A 12,737-nucleotide genomic window follows, 5' to 3' on the forward strand; every position below is an offset into this window, starting at 1 on the left:
TGGGTGGTTGCTAGATCCAGGTGCTCTTGGAGGAAGCACAGAAACTGCTTTGGTTGCCCTGTGTGATGACCTCCATTGGGAGAGACAGGGGAAATGTGTTCCTGTTAATTCTCCACAACCTCTTTTGTTGTCTATCCTCTGGTAACCTCAATATTTGATGACTGCAATGTGTTATACTTAGGGCTGCCTCTGAAGACAGTTTGGAAACTTCAGCTGGTCAGAACTGCGTGGCTCGGCTGCTCACTGGAGCAAGACGGTGTGAGCATCTGACACGGATCCTGGCCACTGGCTGCCGGTTATTTTCCAGGCCCAATTCTAAGTGCTGATTTTGATTTTGACCTATAAAGCCTTAAATGCTTCAGGACTGAGTACCTCAAGGACCCAGACCCTGCAACCATCATTGAAGGCCATTCTTCATGTGCCCCCTCCACAAGAGGTCCAGAGAGCAACAACCTAAGAACAGACCTTTTCTACAGTGGCTCTCCGTTTGTGGAATGCTCTTTCCAGAGAGGCTCACCTGGCACCTTTATTGCTTATATTTAGGTTCCAGACGAAAATGTTTCTCTATAACCAGGCCTTTGGCTGATTGAACATTCCATGGTCTTTCAAATGTTGGGGGACGGTGGCGGTTATTGGTTTGTTTTTTATTTGTTTTGTGTTCTCATTTTGTATTTTTATGTTGTGAACTGCCCTGTGAACTTAAGGGGAAGGGCAGTATACAAATTTAATAAGTACAGTGGTGCCTTGCAAGACAAAATTAATTCGTTCTGCGAGTTTTTTCGTCTAGCGAATTTTTCGTCTTGCGAAGCACAAAATCCCATAGGAATGCATTGAAAATCAATTAATGCGTTCCTATGGTCAAAAAAAGTCCAAACAAAGCCAAATTTGGTACAACAAGAATTTATTAACTGCTCTTTAAAGTCACACATACTGTAAAGAGCAGTTCAAAAATTGAAGGAACAATAAATTAAGTTTATAAACATGACAGAAAAACATTTAAAAATCAACAAAGTGTACAGTACATTTTCTAAGACTCTGGGGGACCACTCGAAGAAGGCTCCTCTTCCACTCTTTGCTTCTTGCTCAAGAACCTGTCCATAGTCTGCTGCTTCATCCGCGTTTTCAGCACCTCCCTGAAAGACAACATGACTGTCGTATCATAAGTGTTCCCAAGGTCATGTGCCTTGTGCTTTTCAGAGTAGTGGTTCTCTGCAAAAGCCTGCACCTCCTTCCACTTCTGGCAAATGTCCCTCAGTTTTTCGGAGGACAGCCGTTCCTCAGTTGCTTCCTCCTCTTCCAGCGAGGCCCACTCCTGCGCAGCCTCTGCCTGCAGTTCGACCAGCTCCTGGGTGGTCAGCTCGTGCTCGTGCTCCTCCACCAGCTCGCAGACGTCCTCCTCTGTGACCTCCAGTCCCATGGTCCTCCCCAAGGCAACAATGTCCTGCACCACTGTTGACTCTGGTGCATCAGAGTCACTTGGTGCCACACAGTCCGGCCACAGGCTGCGCCAAGCGCAATTCAAATTTCTCTGGCTGATCCCGTTCCAGGCCGTGGTGATCATCTTCAAGCAGGTGACGATGTCGAAGTGCTCCTTCCAGAATTCCCGCAGGGTGATGGTGGTGCAGTCAGTCACCTCGAAGCATCGCCTGAAAAGCTCCTTGGTGTAGAGTTTTTTGAAATTGGCGATGACCTGCTGATCCATCGGCTGGAGCAGTGGCGTGGTGTTAGGCGGCAGGAACATGATGTTGATGAAGCTGAACTCCTCCAACAAGTCCACCTCAAGGCCTTTAGGATGAGCAGGAACATTGTCCATCAGAAGCAAAGCCTTCAGCGGCAGGTCGTTGTTCAGCAGGTACTGTTTGACATCAGGGCCAAAAGCAAGATTGACCCAGTCCACAAACAGCACACGTGTGACCCAAGCCTTGCTGTTGGATCGCCACATGACACTCAGCTGCTCCTTGTCGATCTTGTGTCTCTTGAAGGCCCGTGGGTTCTCCGAGTGGTACACCAGCAGGGGCTTGATCTTCAGGTCGCCGCTTGCGTTGGCACAGAAGAGCAGGGTCAGACGGTCCTTCATGGGCTTGTGGCCAGGCAACTTGGCCTCCTCCTGAGTGATGAAAGTCCTTTTGGGCATCCTCTTCCAAAACAGCCCGGTCTTGTCGCAGTTGAAGACCTGCTGTGGAACGTAGCCCTCCGTCTTCACAACCTCCAGGAACTCTGCTGCAAAGTCTTCAGCCGCAGGAACATCAGAACTGGCAGCCTCTCCATGCCTGTGGATTCCAGATCTTGTCTTGAACCGGTCAAACCAACCTCTGCTTCGCTTGAAGACTTCTGGCTCGCCTGAGGTTCCTGGCTGTTCCCGGACGAGGTCTGTGTGCAAGGCCTTGGCCTTCTCGCAAATGACGGCCTCAGTCACTGTGTCCCCTGCACGCTGCTTCTCTTCTAACCAGATGAGCAGCAACTTCTCGACCTCCTCCAGAACAGCTGGGCGGTTCTTCATGATCCTGGTGACTCCCTTGGCTGCATCAGTCGCCATGATCTTCTCCCTCATCTTCAGGATGGTCCCGATGGTTGATGGATTCCTGCCATACTCCCTGGCGAGGTCCGTCACACGCATTCCGCCGTCGTGCTTCCGGATGATCTCCTTCTTCATTTCCAGCGTCACCTTCTCCTTCTTCCTCTCGCCGGCCTCTGCAGCAGCAGTCTTCTTGGGTCCCATGGCAGCACAGCTCCTTCGTAAACTCAGAAAAAGAAAAAGAAATCAGTGATGTGCTTCAAATCCAAAAAATTCAAAAGCACCCAGCCACCCACCACACAGAAATTAAAACCCAGAACCAAGTCCTTGAATCCCAAACACCCCAACCCAAAATCCAAAAACCCCCAAAAAAGTTTTAAAAGTTTAATTTACCAAATGAATGCAAAAGCAGTTCTGGAAAAGCTTCAGGAATCAATCACCGAAGTCTTCAGAAACCTCAAATGGCTGCAATAGAAGTTTTGGAAAAGCTTCAAAAATCACCAAAGTCTTCAAAAACCTCAACTGTTCCCCCAGCCACCCACCCACCCACCACGCAGAAATTGCAAACCCCTCCCCAACTGCTCCCCCAGCCCCTCCCCAACTGCTGCAAACCCCTCCCCAACTGTTCCCCCAGCCAACCAGCACACAGAAATTCAAACCCAGAAAAATTTTTCAAAAAAAAAATGGCCCAATGGTTACAGAGAAACAGAAAAATGCAGGAAAAAAACCCCACAAGCTCCCAGATTCTCGCAACCCCCCCCCCCAACACCAAGTCCTTGAATTCCAAACACCCCAACCCAAAATCCAACCCCCCCCCCAAAAAAAAGTTTTAAAAGTTTAACTTACCAAATGGATGCAAAAGAAGTTCTGGAAAAGTTTTGGAAAAGCTTCAAAAATGAGCAAAGTCTGAAAAAAAAGCTACCAAACTGCGTGCTAACAGTTGCTCCTCGAAGTCAAGTCGCAACTGCAGCTGTTCAAGCAAAGCACCTTTGGTTTTAACGGTTTTAAGACAAAGGAAAACGTTTTCGTCTTGCGAAGCAAGCCCATAGGGAAATTCGTCTTGCGAAGCAACTCGAAAACGGAAAACCCTTTTGTCTAGCGAGTTTTCCGTCTTGCGAGGCGTTCGTCTTGCGGGGCACCACTGTAATAACAATGGTCATAGACATGCAGAGGTCTCATGATTACTCTGGTGCACTGCCTGCCACATGTGTGCCAGAGGATATAGTGGGCAGGGGGAGGGACAGGATTCCACTATTCTTTGTGAGATCCCTCTGCATGTAGGCCCTGATTCTACATGGGCAGCAGCAGCACACAACTTTGTCCTGGTTGCAATTTAAATTTAAAGCCATCTGCACCTGTTAAGGTGCAGATGGCTTTAAAAATGTATACAGTCAAGGATATCGGTATTTATTTTTAACATAAAATAAGCAGATTATAGGTTATTTCACTAAAATGTTCTTGAAGTTCTTTACAATAATTTCAGATATGCAGGGGAGGAATCTATATTTTAGGTTTGTTTTCAATTATATTTTTAGCCAAACAGACATTTCCCTTGCAATTTTATTTGCAAGAGGATTAAGGTTTGTATAACCATAAAATCTTACATTGTAAAATATATTCCAGTGAAAAATAGGCAGATGCCATTTTTTGGAATGAAGAGATTACATGGTAAAAGTATGTCTGATACTTGGCTTATTACTAGCTCCCTGCCGTGAAAAAGTTTAAGTTTTATTACTGCAATGCTGAATGTAAATATGTCTCAGATTTATACTGGCCCATATTATAGACTCTTCTAAAGACATTATCACAGTGTACTTAGAATAATGGAAATTGATTGGGCAATCTGATCAAACCTCTTTTTTAACGGCCAGTAGCATTCAAGTGAGATGAACAAGAAAGGATTGTGAAAGTGTTTGTGTAACAGTGAAAAGTCCTTCTTAAAAGTTCATTGCTTAGTTTATCTGTATTTAATTAATCTGCCTTGTTTTTATCCTCTTTTTGAATGCAGCTTTAAAGTCCTCTCCCTCCAAGAAACGATGCAATTCCATTGCTGCTTTAAAAGCTACATCACAAGAATTTGTTTCTGTGGTTAGCCAAGATTGGAAAGATGAAAATCATGACTTGCTTACTGAGGGGCAGAGCTATTGTAGCCTTGATGAAGAAGGTAATGCTTCAAATGAGCTACACTGCTCTTAATAAACAGAAATATTTTCAAGATCTTTGGCACTTCTGCTTAAAAAATAAGTGAAAAAAGTGAGAGATTTAAAACCAGTGAAGAAGCTTAAAGCAATGATTAAAAAACAATGCTTAGAGAATTCTAGATTGTCTGGGCAAAGCTTGAAATCAGCATTGCCAGGATTCAGGAATGAAGGGAGTTGTCCAGCAGCATCTATAAAGCCACCTCTGCTGCAATTAAGATGGTAACCACCCTGGAACACACCTTCATCTTGGGAATTGCTTTTGGTCCATTGCTTATGCTGCTTATCTCAATTCTAATTGTCAAGACATAGGACAGAGCCACAGCATACATTGAAAGCACCCCAACACACATCTAGAGAACTTGCCTCTCCCCAAAGAATCATGGGAACTATAGTCTTCCCCTCAGAGAGCTACAATTCCAAGTTCCCTTAACAAACTAAGTTCCTGGGATTGTTTTGGGGAAGCCTGGGGTTTAAATGTGTTGTGCATGTGCTTTAAATATACAGTGTGGATCTCCTCATACAAGCCTTGGCAGATGACTGATCCACAGCCACTGGGCACTGAACATCTCTGCCACTCTTTCTGGGCCCATATCAGCATGAGGCAAAATCAACCTTTGTTTTCCTTCTCCCATTAGTTTTCTCTTCATAAACCATGGTTAATAAGCTATGGTGCACTTCTTCCTCTATTCCCCCACCCAGCCCCCCCAAAATAAAAAAAATAAAAGTCATACCTTTATTTTGAAGAACCTATAGCTGAGAACATCCTGGCTTGTTAGCTGACATTCAGCTAGAGCTCCTCAGTTTGGACATAATTCTTAATGCAAACCAGGATATTCAAGCCCAAAGCCATATGCACTGGAGGTGAGATATGAAGAAAGAGCACATAGTCCCAAGGCTTGTGCATGCCTTTACATGTTGTTACTATAGGTGAGCAGGTAAGATTTTCCATGAAAATGTATTCGTTTCATATTTGCAAGAATGATTTACAGACTTTTTTCCCCTCTGCACAGTATTAGCCTCCCGACATCAGCCAGATTTAGTGCCAAGCACACCTTCCCTTTTTGAAGCAGCATCTTTAGCAACCACAATTTCTTCTTCTTCTTTGTACGTAGATGACAATTATCAACATGATGGAACTCGGTTTTATTCTAACAGGTAATTAAAATTTGTATATATGCTAGAGATGGGTGGACTCTTTCCCCAAACCCAACTGTTCTGATTTGTACTTAATTCAGGGGGAAGCAGATCAGTTACAGATCTGATCTCTGTCTTATTACAAGCGAGAGCCTTCTGAGCCTGCAGCATCCCAGCCAGTGCAGATTTATTTCTCCCCATTCAGTTGTTTCAGCGGACTTGCCAGGGATTGTAAGGTGAAGGTGGGGGAGCATGTGCTGCACTACAGTTCCTTTCATCTCTGACCATTCAGATGATTATGTTTTAGTTTAATAAGCCCAGCACATGAGAGGACTGCAGGCATGACCAAAATATGCATTGTGGCTTATGAAACCTAAATAGGATGGTACAAACTCACCCATAGATTCATCAGTGCAACCTTATAATTTAATTAGAATTAAATCCCCCGAGTCCCCACTAAGTGTGTCTAAGGGCTTATTCACACTTACCTGTTATGTTTTTGAGTAAAGTTTTTAATTATTATTTCATGTATATATATCTATCAATATCAGAGAGAGAACAATTATAACAACAGACAAAAATTGAAAGATGAAAAACAGACACATAGAATGAGTTAAATTAAAGTAACAAATCCAAGTTAGAGGATCAACTTTTATCAGGTCTGCTTTCTAAAGCTGTGTCTCTCAGCACTTTTTTTGTGCCCTGGAGCTTTACCCACAAAAACCTGCTCTTTAAAGCTATAGTGCAACAAGCAGCAATTTGGTTTTTTCCGGACTGCTGTTTTTTCTGATTCAGCAATAAAGAACATTTTACATACTCTGTTTGGTAAAGGGAATTATAGTATACTCCATACTTTTCTGTTCTGAAATGTACTTTGCAGGTGTTCTACTGGAAGGTTTGATAACCTCAGTATTTCCTCCTGAAGTAATTGGTTTTTCAAACTATTCTTTATCTGTTCAACCCAGGGAAAGGTAATTTACATTTGTTTAAATATATGCCAACTTCCTCTTCAGTCACTTATAAACCAGTGCCAAGCACTATTCAGGTGCTGAGTGTATCTGTTTCAAGCTAAGCTATAAGTGATAGCCTCTAGCTGTTTACATTAAAACTTCTGCTTAAAAATGCAAGGAAGCTGCCTGGAAAGCTGCTTGTGAAGTATTTTTCATGAGGAAAAATTGTCAAAACTTGCCTTTTATATCAGCAAAATAAGCATTGTCATGCTCAGATCAGTAAGATATTCCTTTATGCCTTTAAAAATGAAGCAAAATTTACATTTTTAAAGCAAAGTGTCACTGCCAAAGATAAAATTTTGTCAAGTTGTTAAGCTTGTATAAAGCAGGACAACCAAATGAGAGAAAAAGTATCCAATCTTCATAACTGTGACTTGCTCACACAAACCCTAAGGGATGTATCCAGCTAAGTTCTGCTCAGAGTAGAGCTGTTGAAATTAATAACCTAAATTAGCCATATCCATTCCTTTCAATGGGTGTAATCAGAGTGTGGCTAACTCTAGTTATAACTCTTAATATGAAGAATGGTATAGTTCTCTCCCCATCCTTAATTCAACTGAATGTGGGCATTCCTCGTTACATATTTTTGGTTTTATTTTAGTGAGAGATAGTATATAAATATTTTGAATAAATAATAAAATATACCTGATCATGCTAATAATCATAATCTCAATTCTCTGTTAATTTGGAGTGACTGCCATGTTTCTGACTATGTATCCATAATTACATAGTCTGTGGACAGGCTGCTTGGATGAGTGAAACCAACTACCTGTCTCCTTGATCCTTGCCCATCCTGGCTTATAAAAGTGAGCCAGGAGGAGCTGGGCAATAGGCTTGGTGGGGTGGTGAATGCTTCTCTCTGGGAGGGAGCCTTCCCAGACCTGCTGGAAGAGGCAGTCATTAAACCGCTTCTTAAAAAAACATCTCTAGAGCTGGCCAATATGACCAACTATCACCCAGTCTCAAAACTTCCATTCTTGGGCAAGGTGATAGAGCGAGTGGTTGCTGAACAACTCCAGGCACGCCTGAAAGAAGCGGATCATCTGGATCCCTTCCAGTCGGGATTCAGGCCTCATCATGGGTCTGAAACTGCCTTGGTTGCGCTGGTCGATGATCTCCGGCGGGCTAGGGACAAAGGTGAGAGCTGTTTCCTAGTTCTGTTGGATCTCTCAGCGGTTTCGATACCATCAACCATAACATTCTTCTGGACCGTCTAGAGGGGCTGGGAGCTGGGGGCACTGTTATATAGTGGTTCTGCTCCTTCCTCCTGGGCTGTGTTCAGAAAGTGGCGGTGGGGGATGAGTGTTCAGACCCCTGGGCTCTCACTTGTGGGGTGCCTCAGGGTTCCATCCTCTTGCCCCATGCTTTTCAACATCTATATGCAGTCGCTGAGAGAGATCATCAGGGGGTTGCGACTGGGTGTTCATCAGTATGCGGATGATACCCAGCTCTACCTCTCTTTCAAATCAGAACCAGTGAAGGTGATGAAGGTCCTGTGTGAGTGTCTGGAGGCAGTTGGAGGATGGATGGCAGCTAACAGATTGAGGTTGAATCCTGACATGACGGAAGTACTGTTTTGGGGGGACAGGAGGCGGGCAGGTGTGGAGGATTCCCTGGTCCTGAATGGGGTAACTGTGCCCCTGAAGGACCAGGTGCGCAGCCTGGGAGTCATTTTGGACTCCCAGCTGTCCATGGAGGCGCAGGTCAATTCTGTGTGCAGACTGTCTCACCAGAGTGGTGCATGCTCTAGTTATATCTTGCTTGGATTACTGCAATGTGCTCTCTGTGGGGCTACCTTTGAAGGTGACCCGGAAACTACAACTAATCCAGAATGCGGCAGCTAGATTGGTGACTGGGAGCAGCCGCCGAGACCACATAACACTGGTCTTGAAAGACCTACATTGGCTCCCAGTACAGTGGTACCCCGCAAGACGAACGCCTCGGAAGACGAAAAACTCGCTAGACGAAGGAGTTTTTCATTTTCTTAGCCGCTTCACAAGACGCATTTCCCTATGGGCTTGCTTCGCAAAACGAAGCTTGCCCCGCAAGCTCCGGGGATAGCGGGGAAGCGCAGCCTTCAAAAGCCGTCCGGGGGCTTTTAAATCGCCCCGGGACAGCCCGGGGCGATTTAAAAGCCCCCGGGAAGGCAGGCAGGGGGGACAAAGACTTTTGCCCCCTGCCAGTCTTCAGAAGAGGTCCAGGACCTCTTCTGAAGGCTGGCGGGGTGCAAAAGTCTTTGCTCCCCCCGCCTGCCTTCAAAAGCCATCTGGGATAGCGGGAAGCGCTTCCCTGCTATCCCGGACTGCTTTTAAAATGCTGGCGGTGGGGAGCAAAGCCTTTCGGCCCCCGCCGGCCTTCCTGGACCTCTTCTGAAGGCCGGAGGGGGGGAAAGGCTTTGCTCCCCACCGCTAGCATTTAAAAGAGGTCCCCGGAGATTTCCCTATGGGCTTTCTTCTTGCGAAGCAAGCCCATAGGGAAATTCGTTTTGCGAAGCGCCTCCAAAACGGAAAACCCTTTCGTCTAGCGGGTTTTTCGTCTTGCGAGGCGTTCGTCTTGCGGGGCACCACTGTATATCCAGGTATCCCAGGTTTATCTTCCTTGTCCTTCTGGCACAAGCCCACTGCTCAGCTGTAGACAAAGTGGTGGACAAAAGCCCTTCCTAACTGCAGAGAATCCCTTGCTGGAGTTCAAAATTAAACACATCAGCATTTCCTGGTTAATTCATCAACTGTAATTTCAAATGCTTTAGCTATTACAGATTGACTTAGGCACACACAAAAACCATGAACAGTATAGCACAGACATGTCCAAAATCCGTTCCGGGGGCCTAATCCGACCCGCCAGTCGATTTAATCCAGCCCCATGGCAGTATATGTCCTGGGGTAAAATCCTAAAAAAAGCCCAGCAACTTCAATCCTAAAAAAACCCTCAAGAACTTTGGTCGGCCCTCATGTATGTTCAGTTCATCAAATCTGGCCCTCTTTGAAAAAAGTTTGGGCATCCCTGGTATAACAGATGAGTAGCTATGACTGTTCCACAGAAAGAGACTGCAGCTTTTATTAAAGTATCTGGCAACTGACAATACTAAAAATGAACTTACAAATGCCACATTTTACTTATGGCAAAAATAAAAAGCCCAAAATGGACTTTGGTTTTCTGCAGGTGTCCTATTGCACTGTACTGAAACCTGTTTTCTCTCTGCAGCCTTCATCATGACAGATGCGATTGTGCATTCTAATTTCTGATAATGCAAATTTGCTTCTGCTGTTACTTAAGTCTGGTAGAATAAAAGTACCTTTAACATCAGTCAACTTCACTTCAAATCTGGAAAACGTATTTAAAAGTCAATTCCACTTACTCCTTTTCCAATAATAATAATAATAATAATATATTTATACGTACGTACGTACGTACGTATGTACATACATACATACATACATAAATACCTTCCCTATCTGGCTGGGTTAAAAACACGTTAATATATCAAACATTAAAAACTTCCCTAAACAGGGCTGCCTTCAGATGTCTTCTGAAAGTCAGGTACAGTACTTGTTTATTTCCTTGACATCTGATGGGAGGGCGTTCCACAGGACGGGCACCACTACCGAGAAGGCCCTCTGCCTGGTTCCCTGTAATCTCACTTCTCACAGTGAACAAACCACCAGAAGGCCCTCGGAGCTGGACCTCGATGTCCAGGCTGAACGATGGGGGTGGAGACGCTCCTTCAGGTATACTGGGCTTTCAAGGTCAGCACCAACACTTTGAATTGTGCTCGGAAACGTACTGGGAGCCAATGTAGGTCTTTCAAGACCGGTGTTATGTGGTCTCAGCAGCATTTCCCAGTCACCAGTCTAGCTACCGCATTCTGGATTAGTTCGTTTCTAGGTCACCTTCAAAGGTAGCCCCACGTAGAGCGCATTGCAGTAGTCCAAGCGGGAGATAACTAGAGCATGCACCACTCTGGCGAGGCAGTCCACAGGCAGGTAGGGTCTCAGCCTGCATACCAGATGGAGCTGATAAACAGCTGCCCTGGACACAGTATTGACCTGCGCCTCCATGGACAGCTGTGAGTCCAAAATGACTCCTAGGCTGCACACCTGGTCCTTCAGGGGCACAGTTACCCCATTCAGGACCAGGGAGTCCCCCACACCTGCCCACCCCCTGTCCCCCAAGAACAGTACTTCTGCCTTGTCAGGATTCAACCTCAATCTGTTAGCTGCCATCCATCCTCCAGCTGCCTCCAGACACTCACACAGGACCTTCACCACCCTCACTGGTTCTGATTTGAAAGAGAGGTAGAGCTGGGTATCATCTGCATACTGATGAACACCCAGCCGAAACCCCCTGATGATCTCTCCCAGCAGCTGCATGTAGATGTTAAAAAGCATGGGGGAGAGGACGGAACCCTGAGGCACCCCACAAGTGAGAGCCCAGGGGTCTGAACACCACTTTCTGGAAGTGTTCCAGGAGGAAGTGAGCAGAACCACTGTATGACAGTGCCCTCAGCTCCCAGCTCCTCATGGTCAAGAAGGATGTCATGGTTGATTGTATCAAAGGCCGCTGCTCAGTCACCTTGCCCAAGAATGGAAGATTTGAGACTGGGCGTTAGTTGACCATATTGGCCAGGTCCAAATATTTTTTTTAAGAAGCAGTTTCATAACCGCTTCTTTCAGCGGGTCTGGGAAGGCTCCCCACAGAGGGAAGCTTTCACCACCCCACAGAGCTCATCGCCCTGACCTTCCCAGCTCGCTTTTATGAGCCAGAATGGGCAAGGATCAAGGAGACAGGTGGTTGGTTTCATGCAGCCAAGCAGCCTGTCCACATCCTTGGAGGTAACACATTGGAATTGATCCCACACAACTCGACTAGACAGGACTCTAGCACTCTCCCGCCCCAGTCCTGCTCCCATGGTGGAGTCTACCTCTTTTCAAATCTGAGTGACTTTATCTGCAAAAAACTTGCAAAATCATTGCAGGAGGTCTTGGGGTCCTTACTGGGCCCCGATGGCGAAGGTGGTTCTGTTAGATTGCAAACCACCTGAAAGAGTCTTTTGCTGCTGTTTTCTGCAGATGCAATAGAGGTGGTGAAGAAAGTCTGCTTTGCCATCGCTATTGCCACTTGTAGGCCCGACGTTGAGCTCTAACCCGTGTCTGGTCCAATTCAGAACGAGTTTTCTGCCACCGGTGCTCTAGAAGTCTCAGTGATTGTTTCATTGTCCTCAGCTCTGGGCTCCATGCAACTGCTTTGCAAAACAGTAATTGCAGTGCAAGTAAGGTATCATTGCTAGAGAGAATTCCGATGATCTACTGGGTCGCTCTTCATCAGTACCTTGACTCTTTTTGCAGCTGAAAAATGGTCAGACTTAGAAAAAAATACTGTTCTTATTTAGTATTGGTATATTAGACCAAGCTAAGAAAAAGTTGGTTATTCTGTTGCCTAGAACTTTTTTAAGCTACTGATGTGATGCTTGCATAAAATAAATTGGAGGAGAGGTGTCAAATAATACATTAGACTAAAATATGAAAAAACCACATATCAGTTTTGTTAACTTTTAAATGTAGATAATTGTGCTAAAACAGATTTGCATTTACTACATACTATTTTTAACACAGTTTTTCTTACATGTAAGTGATTTTTGCTGAAGCAGACTGGAAAGTAGGTGAAAGTACTGAAGTAGGTACAAAAAGAAGTTTCTCTAGGGAAAGTGGTACATGTACAGCATATTAAATGCTTGTTTGTTCACTGTGTAGTATTTGCACAGCCCCTTTTGAAATAACTTGGCCTGAAGGATATATCTACACTACAAATGTACATCAGTCTATGATGATGATTATCATTATCATCATTATTTATATACCGCCCTATACCCCCGCAGGT

General features: G+C 45.0%; 1 protein-coding gene across 6 annotated transcripts in view; it reads left to right on the top strand.

The window, feature by feature from the left end:
• Positions 1-12,737, top strand: part of PIP5K1B (phosphatidylinositol-4-phosphate 5-kinase type 1 beta) — a 108,326-nt gene that overhangs the window by 81,963 nt on the left and 13,626 nt on the right. For all 6 annotated transcript variants that reach the window (XM_083702048.1, XM_083702049.1, XM_083702052.1 and 3 more), the window contains 2 exons: positions 4,524-4,679; positions 5,727-5,871. In XM_083702048.1, the coding sequence (XP_083558174.1) occupies positions 4,524-4,679; positions 5,727-5,871 (301 nt within the window). The remainder of the gene's footprint in view (positions 1-4,523; positions 4,680-5,726; positions 5,872-12,737) is intronic.

This window comes from Podarcis gaigeae, assembly GCF_964106915.1.
Source record: "Podarcis gaigeae genome assembly, chromosome: 11".
NCBI classification, from domain to species: Eukaryota; Metazoa; Chordata; class Lepidosauria; order Squamata; family Lacertidae; genus Podarcis; species Podarcis gaigeae.